We start from the raw sequence: 20,478 nt of genomic DNA, 5'->3' as shown, positions 1-20,478 counted from the left end.
CCAATCACATTCCATCTTGATTACTGAGGTGTCAGCAGACACCTGAGCCAATTTGCAAGGCTTCTGATTAACTGCTGATGAATTTCAGCTGTTCTTGCACTCCTCCTTGACATGCTTTCACCATTTTTTGTTGTTGTATCAGACTGACAGTTTTATGCTAGCGCTGACTGCTAATTTTGGATTTTTCCGAATCCTGTCCATCATCGGCCTCAAAACATGACTTTGCCACCACCATTCTTCACTGTAGGTAAGATCTTCTTTTGGTGGTGCTGGTTTTGGGGCCCAAAAGTTCAATTTTGGTTTCATAAGTTTGCAAAAAACAAAACAAAACTGCAATTCCCCAAAATGCAATGAAATATTGGCATATTGATTGAATTGAATGCCTTTATTGTTATCATACAAGTACAATATTTAAAGCTTCACCCTAAAGAAACCAAGGTTAAACTTTCGTTCATGATACTCTTAAGTAGGGATGTCCAATTTTTTTTTCTTCCAATGCCAACTTTAAGAAAAATCAAAGGATGTATGGTCCAATGTTGAAATCCTTCTATTTTTGGAGGTGGAAAATAATGAATTTTTTGGTGCGCTTCATTGTCCAGAAATGACAGTAAACGTTTTTTGAATTGTGTGTCTATCCATTGAATGTGTGTTTAAAAGAGCGGATCGGAATTGGGTATTAAAAAAAAGTTAAGCTTTTAAAATAGATTTTTTTCTTGCAATAAATCAATGGCTGCCATTGACGGTAACACACGTTCAATCGGTTTTAATACCTGTCAACCTCTGCCGATAACTGCCCTTATAAATGATTATGATTCCCCTTACAAACCCCCCAAAAAACTTACAAACACCGTACGACTCGTACGAGTCGTACGGTGTTTGTAAGGTTTTTTGGGGGGGTTTGTAAGGGGAATCATAATCATTTATAAGGGCAGTTATCGGCAGAGGTTGACAAAGAATGGACCGTTTTGACTAGGAGACCCCCAGTCAAATTCAGGCCTAAAAGGAAAACAACAGACCGGATGAACTCGACATTGACAAATGACTGGTAGATTGTGAGCGACAGTAGTTTCTGTCCTAAAAATGGAAAGGACCACAAATTAGAAGCTAATCTAAGAGCAAAGACCACCGCCCCCCCCTCCCCCAGTTGTCTTAATGGGTGTCGCTAGAGCTACACAATAGTTTCAACCCAACAAACCAGCTTTGGTGGACGTCAGGCTGCCCCTAACCGGTTGGGCAGGTGTGCAAATTGGTAGGCGCGCCCAACTTTTCTAAATATACACCTTCTGGGTGGGAGTTTTTATTTTTTTGATAATGCTCGGTGATAATCACAGCCGGTAAACCACAATTATTGGAAGCAATGACAAAAGAATATTTTTGCGCTTATAAATGAGAGCCGTCGCCACCCCAAAGTTGACTTCTCACTGATTCCGATGGCAAAGCTTAACTCGGTAGGTCGTCTGTTTATTTATTTATCTTCCTTTCAGGTGTTTATTTGGTTTCTGAATTGCTTTTTTCCCCAAAGTTAACTGGCTGAAATGCATGTAGAAATACAGAGAAGTGTTTTTTAATATTTATTTGGACAAAAAAAGGAAGGTTGACATGACAGATTGTAAGACTTTTCATCATACCAAAATGTTGGAAATTTTGGTCCCCTGAAATACTGCAATTGTCATTTTCTATCAGTTTCAGACTTTTTTATTTTAACTTGAAGCAACATTTTGCATTATTTCAACCACTTAAGTCATTTTTTTTTAAATCATGTTATGATAGTTTTCTAAAGTTGGCAAACGGGATGAATAAAATTTTATTTTTGGTTTATTTCCAATTCCGGACCCCAGCTGAGACCATTTAATTTTAACTTTGTCTCAAATGTGCTTTCTGACACCTGATTGGTGTGAAACCGTAAACTGTAATCTTGTAAAAGTGACATTTAACAGTCATTTTCCATGACAATGAGTCATGAAAAATGATACACGTTTGAATGCAGAGAAATATGATAAACCCGCTCTGCTGCCTCTTTCTTTTTAGTGTGTGCCTTTTGTAACTTGACAACTTTGTAACAGTTTTTTTTTTTTTCTTCACAAAAATCTTTATTTCCACCCTATTTAGAAGGCTGAGTTTATTTGAGCATTTTGATGATGCAACGCTCTAACCCTGAACATAAACTAGTTTAGCAGGATGTCACACTCAAAACTACCAACATTTTCCATTTGCTTTGTTAGATTGTTGACATTTTTAAGAGGTGACTTCATTCGAAACTATGTGAAGGATGCAGAGATTTAAAGGTTTATCCTTTTTTCTACACACAGGTCTAAATGTGGTTTTTTCCCATTTTGTTTTTTTAATTTTCATTTTATGGCTTCAAATGATTGTACAATACAGTTAAGACACTGAAATGAAGGTGTATTGTCAATTTTGAGGAAAATAATGCAATTTAAGTGCACTTATGAGTGGAATTATAGTAATTGTCAATGTGTTTTGAATTGGGTATCAATCATTGATGTGTGTTTTTAATCATTTGCCAAACTTTTCAGTGTAAGGAATGATCATGATCCCCTTGAGCATAAATACATATTTTCTAAAGCGGAATCGTGGTTCCGAATAGATTCCCACTCAATCCCCTTTTCACAATAGCCTTGTGATTTACTGGCAATGACGCAATAAAAAATAATGTCAGTGTAACATGCACTCGTTTTGAGGATATTTTTCCATGCGGTGTCTTAGCGCTATAAAATAAAATGTATAAAATGTTCCATTTCAACATCAGACAACAAAAAGGAATGGAAACATGAAATATTATTAGAAAATTGAATATAAGGAGTGAACAGTAACAGGCGATTGTTTTTTTTGCTAACTAATTTTCCTTTTCCTAAAAAAAATAAAAACTAACCTAGTGTTAATCTTACACCCTAAAAAAAATAAAAGTAGATTTTTTTTTAAATATCCTTCCTTCATTTTATTTGAATCCAAACTGTCCCCTGAGATGTGTGACGTGCCAAAGAGATAACATCACAACAGCAAAAAAAGAAGGAAATAATCTTCTAAATACTGTTGCTATGATACCTCTTTGTGTCTTCTTGGGTGTTAACGTGGACGAGGACAATGGCCCCCATCTTTAATAAAAGTCCTCAATCTTTATTTGACAAACAAATTGAGTACAATGCTGATGCTTGGTGTAATGAAGGGTAAAACTTGTGAATTCCTTTCATCAAATAACTCTAATTTTGTCTTCCTTTTTTAGAACGAGCCCCCTCCGCCTTACTATACGGTGGCCGTGCATGCGCAGCCCCCCCTCAAGTCCTACGAAGAGGTGGTGTACGGCGTGGCGCCGGAGCAGCTCCCCGCCAACCAGCCGCACTACATCCCTCGCTTTTCGACGCCCGTGGCCGCTCCTCAAGTAACACAGTCCAGCTCGCGTAAGTCGTAATGTTAGGTCATTTAGTTTTTGACCGACCCGGAGTAAAGTCACGCAATTTCAGAACGAACATGCAAACAGTGAGGACCCCACTGGGATCAAACCCTCGACCTCAGAACTGCGAGGCCGGGATGTTAAATCACTCAGCCGCCTTGAAGAACTTTTTATATTTATAAATTGGAAAGATATAGGATTTTATTTGGTAGACACGGTAAATTAAGATTTTTGGGCAAAGTTTGTGTGTATTTTTTATATTTATTTAATATTCATTGAAAAATTATTTAATCCTCGAAAGGCTTTAAAAAAGTACCAAGTATCAGATAAAGTGATATTCCCACTTAGTACAAAGCAAGACAACCTAATTTGTTTTATTATTAACATTTTTGCCAACTTTGTATAGTTTTTAAAAGCACTAACTAGTAAAATAAGCCATTTACTGTTTTCCAATGGAGAGTTATGTTGCATCACTACTTGATTTTACATTTAACTTCCTTTTTTTTGACCAAATTTGGAAAAAATGTATATTGATTGCATGATATAAAATACCCGATGTTGTGAATTAAAAAAAAATATATATATATTTTCAACGTGCCTTTGACACAGGTTAAAACGTGGTCTACTATGGTGTAGGGACGGCTATAAAAAATATTTTTGAGGCATATTTCTATTAAAATTTTCAAGTCATACTCGATGTGTTAGATTTGGAACTACTACATAATTGGAAGCCTTGGCTGAACCATGACCCCAGTGACCTCCTAATTAAGCCTATAGATCACTTGTGTCAAAGTGGCGGCCCGGGGGCCAAATCTGGCCCGTAGCATCATTTTGTTTGGCCCGGGAAAGTAAATCATGAGTGCTGACTTTCTGTTTTAGGATCAAATTCAAATGAAGAGTATAGATGGATATTAAATTTCCTGATTTTCCCCTTTTAAATCAATAACTGTAATTTTGTAATCTATTTTTTCTGCGTTTTTAGTTCAAAAATATTTTAGTAAAATCAAAAAATATATAAAAAAAGCTAAAATAAACATTGTTTTAGATTTATAAAAAACTGAATATTCAGGGCTTTTAATCCAGTTCTTTAAATCCATTTGTATAAAAAAATATCTAAATATTATATCTAAAATGGTCCGGCCCACATGAAATCAAGTTGACGTTAAAGCGGCGCGCGAACCAACCCGAGTCTGACACCCATGCCATAGAAACAAGTTGTATTGTGTGTACTCTTTCCACGCAGTTCCCAGGAGCAAGAAAAAAGGATGCTGTAATAGAAACCGCCAATGCGTCGGAGGGTCATTCGCCGCCGTCGTCCTGGTGGCCCTGCTGGCCGTTGCCATCTGGCTCGGAGGTTGGCATTCATCTTCCTTTGCTCTTTTTGTGTTTTCACTGCACCGTATGCCTATGTCATAACATTCAGAGCTTCACAGACTGCTAACGTACGAATAGAATATTGAATGACTCCAATTATATTGGTCTTTTAGGGGTGTTTGGATTCGAATTCTAAGTCCCGTCACATCTAATTTGGTTCTTTTTTTCTCTCTCCAATGGCAGTGCATTATGGCACCCGTTTGCTATCACGAGGCATTAATAATCCTCAGCAAACATCTCTGAGCAACGATGATCCCTCCCTTATCTTGACAAGTGACAGCTGCCCCAATACTACCATTGAGTGCGATGGCATCAGGGACTGCGAGCTGGGCTCCGATGAAATGGACTGTGGTGAGTTTGCAAGCAAATCCATCCTGTTGGGGGACGATTTTTAGAATGCTATGCCATCCATTTACTGTATTTTTCTGACTACAAGCCGCACCAACTAAAGAATTGTGGCTTTTTTGGGAAGGGAATTTTTGATTTGATCAGAAACCAAGAACAAACATACCTTGAAGAACAGGTGTCAAAGTGATGGCCCGGGGGCCAAATCTGGCCTGCCGCATCACATTGTGTGGCCCGGGAAAGTAAATCGTCAGTGCCGACTTTCTGTTTTAGGTTCAACTTAAAATGTATACATAGATGTACATTATATTTCCTGATTTTCCCCCTTTTAAATCAATAATTGTCATTTTTTAATCCATTTTTTCTGTTTTTAGTTCAAAAATCATTCTGTAAAATCTAAATATATAAAAATATTTTCTGTTTTCCACTTTAATATGGAATATAAAGAAAAATTTGGTTTCCTTTTAAATCGATTAAAAGATTTTTCCCTTACTAAGAAAAAAAAGCTCAAATAAACACTTTCTATTAAAAACTGAACATTCAGGGCTTTTGATCCAGTTCTTTTAATCAATTTATATAAAAAATCTAAATATTATACTTACAATGGTCCGGCCCAATGAAATCGAGTTGACGTTAATGCGGCCCGCGAACAAACCAATCCGAGTCTGACACCCTTGCCTTAAAGTGTTTGCAGATACTTCTAGTCTAAAAATAAAATAACTGTTGGTGGTCAGAGAGAAAATAAATATCGTATTTTCATGACTATAAGGCGCACCCTCAATGAATGACACATTTTAATTTTTTTTCCATATATAAAGCACACTGGATTATAAGGCGCCCTGTCTATTTTGGAGAAAATTTAAGACTTAAGTGCGCCTTATAGTCATGAAAATACGGTACATATGTGCACATAAATATTGGTCGCAAGGCAGCCAAACTATGAAAAAAGTGTGCCTTATAGTCTGGAAATGTGGTAATATCTTCTTGACATGAGAGCTAGCACTGGTTGTAAAAAAATAATAATGTGAATTAACACACTACCAATGTTTCTTCACCAGTGAGATTTTCCAGTCGAAATGCCCTGGAAGTCAATACCGACCAAGATGGCCGCTTTCTTCCCGTCTGCTTCAGTGGGTGGAACCAAAGCCTCGCTGATAAGACCTGTAACCAACTTGGGTTTAGAAAGTAATGCCTCTCCACTCTTTCCTTTCGTGACTCTTTTCCCATCAATTTTTCTCCAATATTTTTTATTTCAATATGTCCGCAGGGCTTATAACTACTCGAAGATCACGTCTCAGGGTTCCCTTGGACTGATGGTGACTGACAGCTTGCCCGACTCCATCCAGGCTCAGGTTGAAGTCAAGTGAGTTCCGTCTACAAGCATAAGCAGTAGTAAATTATAAGGAGCTAAAATAGATACGAATCTCAGATTATAGTCATTTTGGCGCATTAGCACAGAATTTAAGGAAACGGATCACTCATTCCTACTTTTCAAATTGCCTTTATGTCATTTTCTAAAATGACTCCTCTTCCGTCCTTGACGGCGATAGACGTCCGATACATTTTAACTGGGAAGTTTGGCAGCCGGTTATAAATAAAAATAAATAGATTTGATGTCTCACTGCCAATGGCATGGTCCGAGTCTCATACTTTTGAGTCTTGCCAAGTTGTATATGGTATATTATTCCCGTGGTTATTGACCTACAAAAATGAGGGTTATATTGTTTACGCTGTATTTTGGCTTACGTGGTTCTCCTTGTGGCCTCGCAGTTCTTCCTGTCTGGATCAAGGCGGAGTCTCCCTGCAGTGCGTTGGTAAGCAAATGCCATCTGTGCCTACGGTCATGTGACACACGTATGAACAACCATAACAGGTCAATGTGATCCTTTTGGATGTGGAAATATCAAAAAATTCTACTTTAATATACTTTGTGAGCATCAATATACTGATGACGCCAAGCAACAGGAAAAAAAATTCTGTATGATGTGATTTTTGATGGGTAATTTTTTTTAAATTATATGGAAAAAGGCATTTCACAATTGCTTAAAAAAGCCACCAACAGTCTGGATTGGTCGCCTTACTCTACTACACCCAATCACCAAGACAATCAAGAGTAATCGGTCATTTGCCGTCATTCCTTTTCGTAACACCCTTCCCAACGCTATTTGATTGACAGATTACAGTTACAGCAATTACAAAAGGCAGGTTTCTAAAAAGTCAGTGTCAAAGAAGCTAAATGCTATTGTTTTATTCAATTTGTGTGCAAAGAGACAACATACGTTTATGTGAATTTCTTCATTGGTTTGATTGGATTGGCACGCAAAAAGACAATTTTCCGTTATCTCGCTTCAGACTGCGGAAAGCAGCAATCCACATCGCGCATCATAGGGGGCAGTGTTGCGCAGAAAGGACAGTGGCCTTGGCAGACATCGCTCCACTTTGGAATTTCCCACGTTTGTGGAGGGGTCCTCATCGCCCCTGATTTCGTGCTGACTGCCACTCACTGCTTCCCAGAGTAAGTCAGTTATTTTTTTGATCTAATCACTCAAAAATCATCGTTGACTCCACTGCCATTTTACAGCGACCACCCCCAAGCGCGAGATCCAAAGTACTGGCGAGTGTACGCCGGCACGGTTTCTCAGGATGATCTCCCTGTGCCCTTTTTGGTGGAGAAAATCATTCTTCATGAAAACTACAACAATGTGACCAAAGATTATGACATCGCTCTACTCAAACTTTCAGCTCCTGTCAGTTTTGACGGTTAGTCAAGCTTTTGTGATTATTATTGGTTGGAAAATTGTTTGACAAATGCTGCTGTAGTTTGGAAAATTTGATTTTTTTTTTTGAATACTCGATTGTTTCTGGTTCGGGGAATGTGTAGCATTCAGATGCTTAAATGACTGTCCCTCCTCTCAGCTGATGTTCACCCGGCGTGCCTGCCAGTTCACGGACAGAAATTCCCTCACGGCACCACTTGTTGGACTTCGGGTTTTGGTACTACCACGGCAGGAGAGGGTAAGCTTGGAAATTATTTTTGCCTTGAAATGGAATGAAGAGCATGATGAGATGCGGCCTTTTTAAAAGAATAAATAAATGAGTCCACTTTATGTACACTTTTTCTTACTAACATGCCAAAAAAAGTTGATTGCTGGCTAAAAATGGGGTTTCTAAGGTTGTTTTTTTTCGAAATTGGTGCGCTATAGGGTGCCTTTTTTAGGTCTCAAAATCTCAGGTTGTTGTTGTTGTTGTTGGGGAGGACACTAACAAAAATTGTCAATTTATTAGTGGATAGATCAGAATATTTAGCTGGTATGATCTAGGATTGTGTAATGATAGATCCTCTAAGCCCTATTTCGGCCCGGGATTTACTTTCCCGGGCCACACAAAATGATGTGGGGGGCCAGATTTGGCCCCCGGGCCGCCACTTTGACACATGTGCCCTATTTAATTGATTTTTTTAAAAATTAAATGCAAAATTAAAATAAAACTGCTACTCTTCTGCTATTCGTGGACACACCTCAAAGATATTTGGTAGGTATATTCAAGCTGTGGATATGAATTAATCATCGGTTCCCCTATTACGGGTTACTCATGAACTTATTGTTGCCTGTAGTTGCTGGGTTAGTCAGCAGAGGGAGCCAGGGAACTATAGTTCCTTTGTAACTTTTTTTTTTTACTGCCATTGCAGAGAAGGGGTCCAGAGAACTGATGGAGGTAACTGTCGACATCATCGGAACGGAAGTGTGCGGTAGCCCGCGGGTGTACGGAAGTGCTGTGACTGACAACATGATCTGTGCTGGATTCTTGGAGGGAGGCAGAGATTCTTGTCAGGTGACCAATTAACTGCACGCTCAAAATGACTACTTTGGCTTTGGCGTTAGAGCTGCAAATTGTTTGCCTTGTGGTTTTGACTTTTTATTTTTATTTTTTCTTACCAGGGCGACAGCGGTGGGCCGCTTGTGTGTGAGATTGACAAGGTGTGGTATTTGGCGGGCCTCACCAGCTGGGGGCTGGGATGTGGTGAGGGCAACAGACCAGGTGTTTACAGCAGAGTCAGCAGACTTCTACCTTGGATCTACACCAACATGCAGGTATGCACTCAAAATCAGGAAATAGCGTTGAGTATTTGACTAAAATGCTACATTTAATAGAAGCTAGCTTGTTTTCCTGAAGTCAGCATTTCTACTTTGATTGACAAGAAGATATATTGGTATCAGTAGGAACTGAAAAAAATCCTAGATTAAAAGAAACATGTTAAAATGTATGCCTAACTCTAAAATGCAATTGAATCCAACCTCATAGTAAAAATAATTCTCATTTACAAACAATTTGCACAAACGCGTATTGCATGTTTTTAGGGTGAATAAACATGGTTATGAAACTAATTGTGCTTAAAATCCTATTTTAAAAAATGATGCAAAACGCTGATTCGGACCACATCTGAAATCACAGCTGGATCTCCATAATTGTTTAATTCCATATTTTTCTGTATTTGTCCAATGATTGAACAATGTGTACATGTATAGAAAAAATAGTCAACTATGTACTTTCCTGGTTTGAATGCGCTTTAGGATTATAACCCTTCTATTGCTACTCCATTATTCGTACATAAGGTCCACATTAAACAAAAACTTCTAAACCGACATTGAGAAATGCTCATACACAGTTCCTACTGTAATTTGAATTTCACTGTAATGAAAGCTCAAATGGCAATTACCTAATTGTGATTTAATTGATCTCTCCCAGCATGAAAGATCATAAAGTCCCTCACCTCCTCCCCGACGGACCACCTCAAAGTCCTCTTCAACCGAACCCTCGGAATCTTCCGTGGAAGACGGAGGGAGGACGTCAGGATCAAAGGTCAATTGAATCGGAAACGAAGCCCAACGTCGCCATTCTAGCACTGTAACCGTTAGCATTCACGCACTGACGACTTGTTTTCATTTGCATGATATCCTGCCTTGTTTATTTATCTTCATATTACTCAACATTTAAAGATGGCTGCACCTTCCCTCGTGTATTCTTAATGTTTTCCCCCTCACCAATTGACAGTGGAATCTCTCCAGACACGACTTCTGATCAATTCCGCGCCTAACAAAGACTGTCTACATTTTTAGAGGCCAGTCGTTTAGTGGTACAGCGGCAATAAATTCTCCCGAGGTTTATTATAGCAAGGATTACTTCTTCAAGGTACTTGTGTTTTTTTTACTATGCTGATGATGAGGAAAGCCATAAATAAACCTCCAAATTTTATCTCAATTGTTTATATAAAACGTTTTTTTTGTATGATTTGACTTAAATGTTTACCTTATGGTGGATTGAACTCATCCACTGACAGTGATTGATAAAAAATTGATAGTAATCAATCACTTCCAATGAAAACTGGAAAGTACTTTCTTCGTTCAACCTGGCAACGTACAAGAATTTATTTGCATTTGAAGCTGCAATTATCACCATTTTTTTGTAAATCTGTTATTTACCAGAAGAAAAAAAAATATTCTTCCACTAGGAAGTTTCACTTATCATAAAAAAAATTAAAAAAAATGTATACAATGGCCACTTTTATGGGGCACATTTTCCACATATTTAAAGGGCACATTCACTGCCATATGCACATTGTGAGTGTTATTATTCTATTTATAACTTCTATATTTTATTTAAATTTTATGAGCAAATCAATGCATTGTCCAAATATGAATAAATCTATGAAGGAAAAAAATGTGTTGCTGTTGAAAATATAATAAATCTCTCTTAACCTTGGGATAGAGTGGGAGGAGAAATGAAAACACTCAAGCAGTCATTCCAGGAGCTCATATTGTCCACCCCTCCATCTTTCCATCCCTCCATCCTTCCTCCTCCTCCTCCTCCTCTTCCTCCTCCTAGTTGTTCTTGTTCGGCTCCAGCGCCCTCACACACCCATGTGAAGAACACCGGACAGGAGCTGAGTGATTTCAGTGGGTGGAGGAGACCATTTGTTGACCTTCCCTAATAAATAAAAGGTAAGTTCCTCGCCGTTAACATGGTTATTTTTATGCAATGAACATGGAGGGCGTTTTGCTCGTTTACATGACATTGTTTTATGAGTCAATATTTTTCATCCTGATGCACAATTAAGGATGATGGATGCATTCACGTGTCACTTTAACGTGGGAAATGAAGATGATTATGACGAATATTGAGCAATATGTTTGCATGTCGTGACGCTTGGAGATTCAGGTTAGGTGGCGTGATCGGGTAATGGACGTCGTCGGGCGAGCCACAGGTTGAAGGCACGTACGTGTCGGTTGGACGCTCGCGGTAGAGTTTGCGCAGTCTTTTCTTTTTGTTGCGATCTCGCATTTTAATTATTATTTTAAATCGATATTTAATCTGTTTGTGAGACGACGACACGCCCCTCGGCGTTCGCGAGTGGACCCCACCGGTCTTCTTCCACTTTGCGACCGGACTCAGTTGCCATGGTGATTAAAAAATGGGCAAGCAGGACGGTGCTGGTGGTTGCCACGGTGACGTCACGCCGCGTCCGTCTGACCTGTTCAAATGACCTACTTTGGGTGCCTTAATGGTGACGTCATGGCTCTCATTTAGAAAGGCAGTGTCGTCATCTTAATCAAAGAAAGATTTGTTTTCATTGATTTGGGGTTCCCCCATGTTTTTGCTTCATATTTATGACAATTTGCAGGTGTTGCACGTCCATAATTTCTATTGGGTTCAATCAGTAAAGCCACGGACACAGTTGCAAAGGAGGTTTCTTAACTTATATACAAAAAACAAAGTGGAAATACAAAATCTCTTAAGAGGGAAAAGGGCTCGTTGTGAAAAGACCCTGGGGTCTTGGGGTCCCAGTTTGAGGGAGTTGGTAGGTGAGGAGAGTATAAAAACAAGATGATGAGCAGAACTATAATCTAGTGTTAATATTTTCCCAATATACGGTACTAATTAGCAGTTGGTTTTGCTGCACTAAGCCCCAAAAAGCTATGAAACGGTGATACCTCTACTTACAAATGTCTCTACATGCGCAATATTCAGGTTACGAATGGGATTTTTGTCTCAGGATATGAAAAAACTTAAAGATATAAAATTTCAAACAACACCCGAAAGGTAAATACAACTTTTGCGACCTGTCTTTTATTTGGAAATTGGCACGACTAATTAAAAATATTCAAAAATCCAAATCTTGTGCAAGCCAGACTGAAAAGGAAATGTTTATAACAAAGTTTAAATTGTGCATACATTTGTAAAAAGCAAAGAAAAATGTTATTGCAGCCTTTTGTTGTTTGTCATGTATTCGAAAATAAATATTTTATTGTCATGTTAATATTTAAAAATGAAAAATCCGAATAAATGGAGAGCTGTTACAATATACACAATATCAAATGATGTATATTTATAATTTTCTTTAAGAAAAGTAAACAGTGACATCAACATCAACTGCAATTTAATTAAGAATAGATCGATTATGGTTATTTCTTAGGCAGCCTTCCTGGGCAGGAATGTTCCTTCCTCGGATGACTGATGGCACTAAAATGTCCCTAACTGAATTAAGAAAGGACAAACATCTTGTTAGGTGGACAGACGTAAATGTAGCCTGAGAGAGGGCAGCTCGAGCTCCATAAAAGGAATCGAGCCTCGTCGCGACTTTGAGTAGCGAACCGTTTGTCTTGCAAGCCTGCGCCAAAATAGGTCAAGGTCATGTTAACCATCTGTGGGGAGGCGGAGACTAGAAAAGTATTTTTTTAATATTGTGGCTATATGAAACTTGGCATACAATAGTTGATACCAAAAGAAGACACACTGGTTTGATATAAAAAATGATACTAATGCAGTGTGTCGAACAAATTAGACACAAATAGCTAAAAATTTAAATACGTTACATCAGAAGCAGCATAAAAAAAATCCCATGTTCCAAATCATTTTTTAAATATTTATTTTTTAATGGGCACTGATGAATTTGAGTGTTTTGAGAGTGAATAGAAATAAAAGAAACATGAAACAAAGAGCACAGTATATACAAAATACAATAAAAAGCAAAGAGCCACATTCATTTTTGTCCGGGAGCCAGATGTGGCTCGAGAGCCACGTGTTCGCTACCTCTACGCTAATGCAAATCATTTTCATGCATTTTTTTTCTACCCATAATTTACTGACCTATAAGCTGTAAAACTCAAAACACAAATGATCAATTCATTTTTATTTTCACATCTAGGGGTAATTTCTAGTGTTCCACCAGCACGGCTTTTCTCCGGGTACTCCTGGTTTTCTCCCACATCCCAAAAACATGCATGCTAGGCTATCTGGTTGAAAACTAAATTACATAGCATTAAAAGCAACTCACACGAGCTCTACTGCGTTACTTGTTTGCTAAATTGCCCCTCACTATGATTAGCTGTCCTTTGTCTCCTTGTGTCCTGCGATTGGTTGACCACCGCCGACCCTCGTGAGGAAAAGCGGTTCAGAAAATGAATAAAGGTGCTGAATTTGGAGCGCGCTCGACCCTCTCAAATGTTCTCCGGATGGCTGCTTTCCCAAACGCATTCCGTCCGTCAACTGTGATGAACCATTAGAGGGAATTCCTTCCTGCGAGCTTCATCTATAATACACAAGCAGACGGGCAAATCGATAAAAATCGATCAAAATCACTCCAACAGAGAGTGTGATCTGGTTTTGCATGGACTTCTGTCCATTTTTACTTACAAAATGAAGCTCTTTTTTCGATTGAATGAGTGATTTGGTTAACAAATAAAAGCTGCACTGCATTTTCAGCCTTTTCTAACAAAGCCATTTGCATTGAATTCATATTTCATAGGTGGAATTTTAGGAATTAATGCATTTTCCGGTCATTTTTGTTCTCCTCACGCTTATCTTTTTGTCATGGGGGGTCTTTATTAACAGTTGCCATGGAAACTACTTCTGTCTTCCTGTCCTCGCTCCTTGTGTTGGTGGCTGGTAAGCAAGCCTTTCCTCGTCATGCACATGCTCTTAATTGGTTGATTAAAGTCTTAATGAGATGAATTTATACCTTTTTAATGACATGTTCATTTGTGTTGAATAGGTTCAAATGGAGGCTTTAAATATTTTGGGGGTTTGGTAAATAGAAAACGGTTTGTGAATAGAATTCAGTATTTTAAATGAACGTTTTATGAGATGCAGATGAGCCAAAATTAGCAACTTTGTGGAAACTCGGTATAATTTGTTGCACAACCTTGGTAAAATCTATTTTTTTTATTCACACATGGCTCCGGAGTTACCTATTAAAAATTATACTACATATGAACGGTTTCTCACAATTTTTGACACATGAAACTGAAACATTTATGTTGAATTGGATGCCTTTTTTGCTATTATACAAGTAAAATGAGATTCAGCGCTTCATAGAGTGCACACAAAAATATGTAGTCATAAAAAAAGATTTATATACTACATTAAAATTGAAGTGAGGTAAAATAAAATAGAAGTGGTTGGTAGAGCTAAAATTTATAGTGCTAAGACTGAAGTAAAATTCTGAAATGATACATCTAATATGCAGAAATACTTCACTACAATGTTGAAAAACTACATTTTTTTGTGTGCGTGTTTTTTTTCTTCCCTCCTTCGGTATCTGGATAACTGTCAGCTGTAGCAGACGTGGATGTTCAGGGTGAGTGCGCCCACCAAACATCAGGTCGCGCTTTAAAATGGATCAAAATGTCGCCATTGCAAACTGTATGTGTCTTTGCAGATGAACCTGAGAAAGATGAAAACCCCTTTGTCTACGGTGAGTCAATTTACATCCGTGGCCCGTTGCATCAGACTGCATAAAGACTGACAAAATCTTTATCTTTATTTTCAACTAGACTACGAAAGCCTGAGGATCTGCGGACTGGCTTTAGCGGTGGTGCTCTTCACTTTAGGAATTCTACTCATCCTCAGTAAGTAAAAAAAAAGTGTACTCCTAAATATGATTGCTTTTTCCTTATAAGGTTGATAGGACACTCATTTAATTCTTTGGGGGAAAATGCCAATAAAACAAGCTTTAGATTACATTATATTATATTATATTAGCACTTTATTTCATCCCATATTCGGGAAATTTCTTCATTGATATTGGGGCCTATCACTAAAGTGTATTTATTTTATAAACATTTTATTTGTGTATAAATGTATGGTAATATTCTGTGACCCAGAATGTGATGTTTACCAGGTATTTTAGGATATAGTGTATTTGTGTGTGTGTGTGTGTGTGTGTGTGTGTGTGTGTGTATTATTTTATCTAGATATGAGTTATCTAGTTTAATCTTGTAATTTTTAATTACCATAAATAGTGTAGCCTACTAATATTTGTTCTTAGTAAACACGCAATGGCATTGTGTAAGCTTAGGCACCCCCACAATCCTTGTGAGGATAAGCATAATGGAAAAATGAATGATTTTTATATATATTTATAGGTTTGTTTGTAAATGCAATTTGCTACATTCACTCATTCACTGCCATCGAAGACAATTCATGTCCAATCCATTTTGACTGGGTGAGCTGACAGCTATCGAACAAACTGGACGAGACGTAGGAAACGTATTTATTTTCATTTTATTTTTCTTGTATAAAGCAAAATATGCCAAAATTAGGGAAAAATCATTCATCCATCGGCAAGGAGTTAAAGTCATCACATTCTAGTTTAAAAGCCTCTCACTAAAAATGATGCTAACCTTTTTAGCCAACACAAGTGCATCATCATACTACTGCATAATATTTTATATTTTGTGTGTGTGTCACATTTAACCGAAATCTTAAATCGATCCTCGTCAACGGCATTAATGAGCTTTTTTAACGTGCTTCAAGGTCGACGATGCCGCTGCAGCATTAACCAGAAAGCCAGGTATATCGCCTCCCCTCACCCCGCCCTCCCCATGCTTGACACGGCGGTTACCATGGCAACCTTCTTTACAGGCCCCCCGGAGACGAAGAGGCGCAGGAGGAAAACCTTATCGTCTCAAAGGGTGGGCACTCATTCACGTAAGGAACCTTCGCTTTTGGGTATTAAACTCTCTTTTTTTATTTTATTTAAATTTTAGCCGCAGCCGCCGCCAAAGAGACTCCAGCCGAAAACTGAGACATCTCCTCCGCTGTCAGCTTACACTGCCTTCTACTTTTATTTTTCATGAATCCACCGCATCGTAGCTGTAATTATGTAACAAGTGGTGAAAGTAAGGGTAAGAAAAAAAACAAAAACAAAAAAGTAAGAAAAATGCGCTTCGTCGTGACCGTAGCCGTCCTGGGTGCTCTCGTCTCTTCTCGTGCCTTCGTGTCGATGTCTCACCCGAATTCTGATGTAATTTTGTCCTGTCTCTCAGCCGGTAGCACTTTTGACTCGAGATGGGTCTTGGAAAGTTAGGAAATGTCTTTATGGCGTGGCCCCGTTTGGAAGTAGCACTTTACGATCCATTGATATCAGTCCGTATGGAAGGGTACCCGGACGTTTGGTCCCCTGGACGTTTGGTCGCCCGGATGTTTGGTCGCCCGGACGTTTGGTCGCCCGGACGTTTGGTCGCCCGGACGTTTGGTCGCCCGGACGTTTGGCCGCCCCGGACGTTTGGTCGACCCGGACGTTTGGTCGCCCCGGACGTTTGGTCGACCGGACGTTTGGTCGCCCGGACGTTTGGCCGCTCGGACGTTTGGTCGCTGGACGTTTAACAACATGACAGAGAGTTTACTGATGAATCCAGCTCTCAAAATTATATTCATGAGAGTGAGAGTTTAATATCTAAATATCTACTGTTGAAACTCGTTCTCAAAATTATATTCGTCCGGCGACCAAACGTCCGGTCACGGTATGGAAGACCTTGGTGCTGATTTATCGGTTTTCGGAATTTGGGCGGCCGTGAATGCAACGGAAGAACTTGAAAGGCCTTGGTTTGCATTGGAGGTCACCTCGACCACCTTCGAATGGGTTTTCAAGTCCAACAAGACAACCTAGATATCATCAAACTGATTTAATGTCCAACAGTTGACGGTAAAACAGCCATGTTAACACAAAGGATTGACATATTTTCACAATTTGGAAGCCGTATTTTGCCAATTTACTATTTGAATCATTCAAATTTGACAAGATTGGCTCGATTTTAACGCTACCGAAGGAAAACGAGGCTTCCCCCAAGGCTTATAAGCTCCTCCCACTTGTCTCGTTTGCTGCGAACTTGGCAACTAGCAACCAAACTCGTCTAAAATTGAGCCCGCTTGAATTACCGTTAGCGGTTGCACGTTCCGACAACTCCACGACCACATTGTCGCAGAACTGTTCTCGTCACGTTCATAACGATTTACAAACATCGGTAAACTTTAAGTGTTGGGTGTCGCTAAATCACTGTGTTTTTTTTACGTTGTCGATTGTCCTCAAGAATGTTTACTGTACTATATAAATATATGGAGTACTTAAGTATAGCCTATAGCTTACCAACAGCCAATGATAGTTATATGTATCAAAGTGTGTATCTTTGCCAACCCATGTGTGAGCTGTCTCACTGCCGACCCTCCCTGAGAAAAAAATCCTTATCACACCTCCACCGGTGGACCTGATATTTATTTTCTACTTGTGTAATAAGACACGTCAACGACCGTGGAAAGTCACAGAAGCAAAACAGTCGTGCGTCCAGCGCGACGATCTGTTTTCAAGAGACAAAAGCTTTTGTCCAATCGCCGCATGAGGCCTTGTTGTGTCGCAACATGTCGCGCTTTTTGGCATACGATCCCAATAAATCTGTCTGAAGATGCCTCCCTGTGGTCAACAAGTATTGTGGTCGACAGCAGGGGTGCTCAATTGTTTTTACTCAAAGATCTACTTCTCTAGGAGACAACTTTGCACTATCTATACGTACGATTGCCCTGACATACGAGCAATTTGAGATACGAGCACTGGGCGGAGCGTTGCATTTTTTTCCGTGTTTTTTTTCCCCGTTAGTCAGTGCGAATGGCGGAGCGATTGCTAATACGAGAGGAGTATATACTACTTCTCATTGGCAAGTGGTCGTGCGTTATCCTATATTGTGAGGACATTTGTGTGCTTAATTTTCAGAATATTTTGAAGGGAATTCAAAAGCAAACAACCCTCGATAGGTTGCATCTGAAAGTCAGGGTGGAGGCGGGGCCAATAGAGCCAACCCGGGAGAAGAAAGGTATGAAAGTTTAAAACAAAATTACAATTAAGTTTAGTGTTAGGTTCGATTAAACTTATTTCTGAGCGTGTCTGCCTCGTAATCCAAGTTATTTAAAATGTATTTATGTTATGTTACGGGTGTGTTGCCGTGCAAAAAAGTAACGTCCGCTCGTTCTATCTGGTTTAAAAGTAATTGTAATCGTACATCTACAGTTCTGAACTTGTAGTAAATTTGTTAAATGTTTCCTCATTCCAAAGGTTAGGCTCAAGTAGCGCTTTATTGGTTTCAGAGTTCAAACCTTATGGTTTGATTAATACATAACTTGAGCGGCCGTAGGCGTGGAAAATACTAAGACGATTTTGCCACCGGCGCGCGCGCACAAACGTGCACACCAGGCCGAAGCCGGACGAAAGACGCAGCACAGGTGAGATATGATTTGCTTTCTCAAATGTCTACTAAGTTAAGATTTAGAAAAGAAGTTAAGAAATAGAAAGTAAAAGCATGCTCGTGTATTTGAGCCAAAATGTCCGCCCCACAATGATCATTTTTGCAGGTAGAAATCTGCTATGCTATGAAGTTATTGATCATTATTGTTATATTATATAAACTCCGGAACGGAAAAAACCCATTGTGTCCATCTTTAAAAAGAAATTATTGAAGTATTACTTTCCTTTTGGACGGATATCCCTACAAACACTTGACCTTGTCTCCGTAGTCGTTGATCCGTGCAAGGTTATCGAACATTCTCGCTGTGAAACATTAATGAATAACAGCGTCCAATAACTTGGAAGAGAAAACTCCCCCGGTTTGAAAGTCAATCTTTTGATCAACGGAGTCAATGAAAAAAAAAAATCTCAAGCAAGGTCGATCTGACAAGGTTCAACGGTGGTTTGGACTTTAAAAAGCGCCTCCTAAGGTGAGGCTTTATTTTCTTTAGGCCAAGACGGGTTTCAAAGGACGACTACATCATTTACGCATAATCATCTGTCATAACAAACATGACCTCATGTGATACGATTCAGTTAGCCCACGGTCTTTGTGGCTCATTGCGTTGTTTGTCTTGGCAGTTCGGTCCACTCCACGCCAAAACGCGCCAGGAAATATGTCGTCTTCTCAAGGTAGGTGGCGCCGTGGTGACTCAGGGAAAAAAGGGAGTGACTTAGAGAATAGAATTTAGCGAATAGAATCATTTTCAGATGATTGATTTCATCTAAAAATCGGTTTCCGACTTTTTTAAGGATATTTTTGCTACTTTATTTATAATTTTTCATATGTTCATTTCTCATTTGGGCCTGACAGCGGTGTATCTGGGTTCAAATCCAGGTCGGTCCACCTGTGTGGAGTTTGCATGTTCTCCCCGGGCATGTGTGGGTTTTCTCCGGGTACTCCGGTTTTCCTCCCACATTCCAAAGACATGGCATGGTAGGCGGATTGGACACTCTAAATTGCCCCTAGCTACGAGTGAATGGTTGTTTGTCTTCTTGTGCCCTGCGATTGGCTGTCCACCAATTCAGGGTGTCTCCTGCCTCAAGGCCGAAGTCAGCTGGGATAGGCTCCAGCACCCCCCACCACCCTAGTGAGGTTAAAGCGGATAACAAAATGAGATGAGATGAGACATTTCTCATTTATTATTTTAATTTACCGTCATTCCACAATTGCAAAACACCTATTTGTGGAATAAAACTATTTTAAAAAATTAATCTTTTTGGAGAGGTGCTTTTTTTAAAAATTGTGGTCTCTAAAATTGACATAATGTTTTAATGACGGCTCATTATTAGCGGAACATGCATGCAAGACGTATACCAAAAACTTTTTATCATGAGAAAAAAATGTGCTGGATTTGACATGACAGTTTTCCTTGCTTCTAATATTCATATTTTGCATAAAATTCAACTCAACCTCGTGAAACCTTGTTATATTATCACAATAGAACAATTATTTAGTGTTTTTTAAGCTTGATAAATCCAGAATGTCCTCCAATTTGGGAACCTGGTTAGACTAAGAAAAAAAGTGTGACTTATAGTCCGGAAAATACGGTATATTTAATGATCCAATCATTATATTTCGGTATAATTTTGATTTCAGGGGTGTTTGTTGAATAAGTAGATGTTTGTGAATCTCACTGCTGTCTGTTGAATGTACTTCTTCAGGTGACCTAATTGACCTCGATGCCGACTTTAATTACGGTAAGTTGACTTCAACAACATGACATGATTTTTGCAGTTT

The 20,478-nt window shown here is 39.0% G+C and overlaps 2 protein-coding genes across 3 annotated transcripts; both read left to right on the top strand.

The window, feature by feature from the left end:
- The first annotated feature begins 78 nt into the window (after positions 1 to 78).
- Positions 79 to 10,387, top strand: tmprss13a (transmembrane serine protease 13a). Of its 2 annotated transcripts, none has more exons than XM_077611651.1 (13): positions 79 to 243; positions 3,242 to 3,416; positions 4,653 to 4,763; positions 4,967 to 5,134; positions 6,187 to 6,313; positions 6,396 to 6,491; positions 6,899 to 6,942; positions 7,481 to 7,643; positions 7,710 to 7,888; positions 8,045 to 8,143; positions 8,817 to 8,959; positions 9,067 to 9,219; positions 9,875 to 10,387. In XM_077611651.1, the coding sequence occupies exons 1-13, from the start codon at positions 217 to 219 to the stop codon at positions 9,887 to 9,889; spliced, it is 1,500 nt and encodes a 499-aa protein (XP_077467777.1). In that variant the 5' UTR covers positions 79 to 216; the 3' UTR covers positions 9,890 to 10,387. The 2 variants fall into 2 exon arrangements, with proteins under 2 accessions (XP_077467777.1, XP_077467778.1); XM_077611652.1 differs by lacking the exon at positions 79 to 243 and adding an exon at positions 1,279 to 1,448.
- A 574-nt stretch (positions 10,388 to 10,961) lies between these two features.
- On the top strand, positions 10,962 to 17,870 carry fxyd6 (FXYD domain containing ion transport regulator 6). The gene is made up of 8 exons (XM_077611654.1): positions 10,962 to 11,127; positions 14,018 to 14,071; positions 14,739 to 14,762; positions 14,844 to 14,879; positions 14,959 to 15,033; positions 15,941 to 15,977; positions 16,049 to 16,098; positions 16,174 to 17,870. The coding sequence occupies exons 2-8, from the start codon at positions 14,023 to 14,025 to the stop codon at positions 16,209 to 16,211; spliced, it is 309 nt and encodes a 102-aa protein (XP_077467780.1). The 5' UTR covers positions 10,962 to 11,127; positions 14,018 to 14,022; the 3' UTR covers positions 16,212 to 17,870.
- Positions 17,871 to 20,478: the final 2,608 nt, after the last annotated feature.

The sequence above is a fragment of the Stigmatopora argus genome, chromosome 10 (genome assembly GCF_051989625.1).
Source record: "Stigmatopora argus isolate UIUO_Sarg chromosome 10, RoL_Sarg_1.0, whole genome shotgun sequence".
NCBI lineage: Eukaryota > Metazoa > Chordata > Actinopteri > Syngnathiformes > Syngnathidae > Stigmatopora > Stigmatopora argus.
Note: the sequence above shows the minus strand (reverse complement) of the source record. Positions and strands in the feature narration are given on the sequence as shown.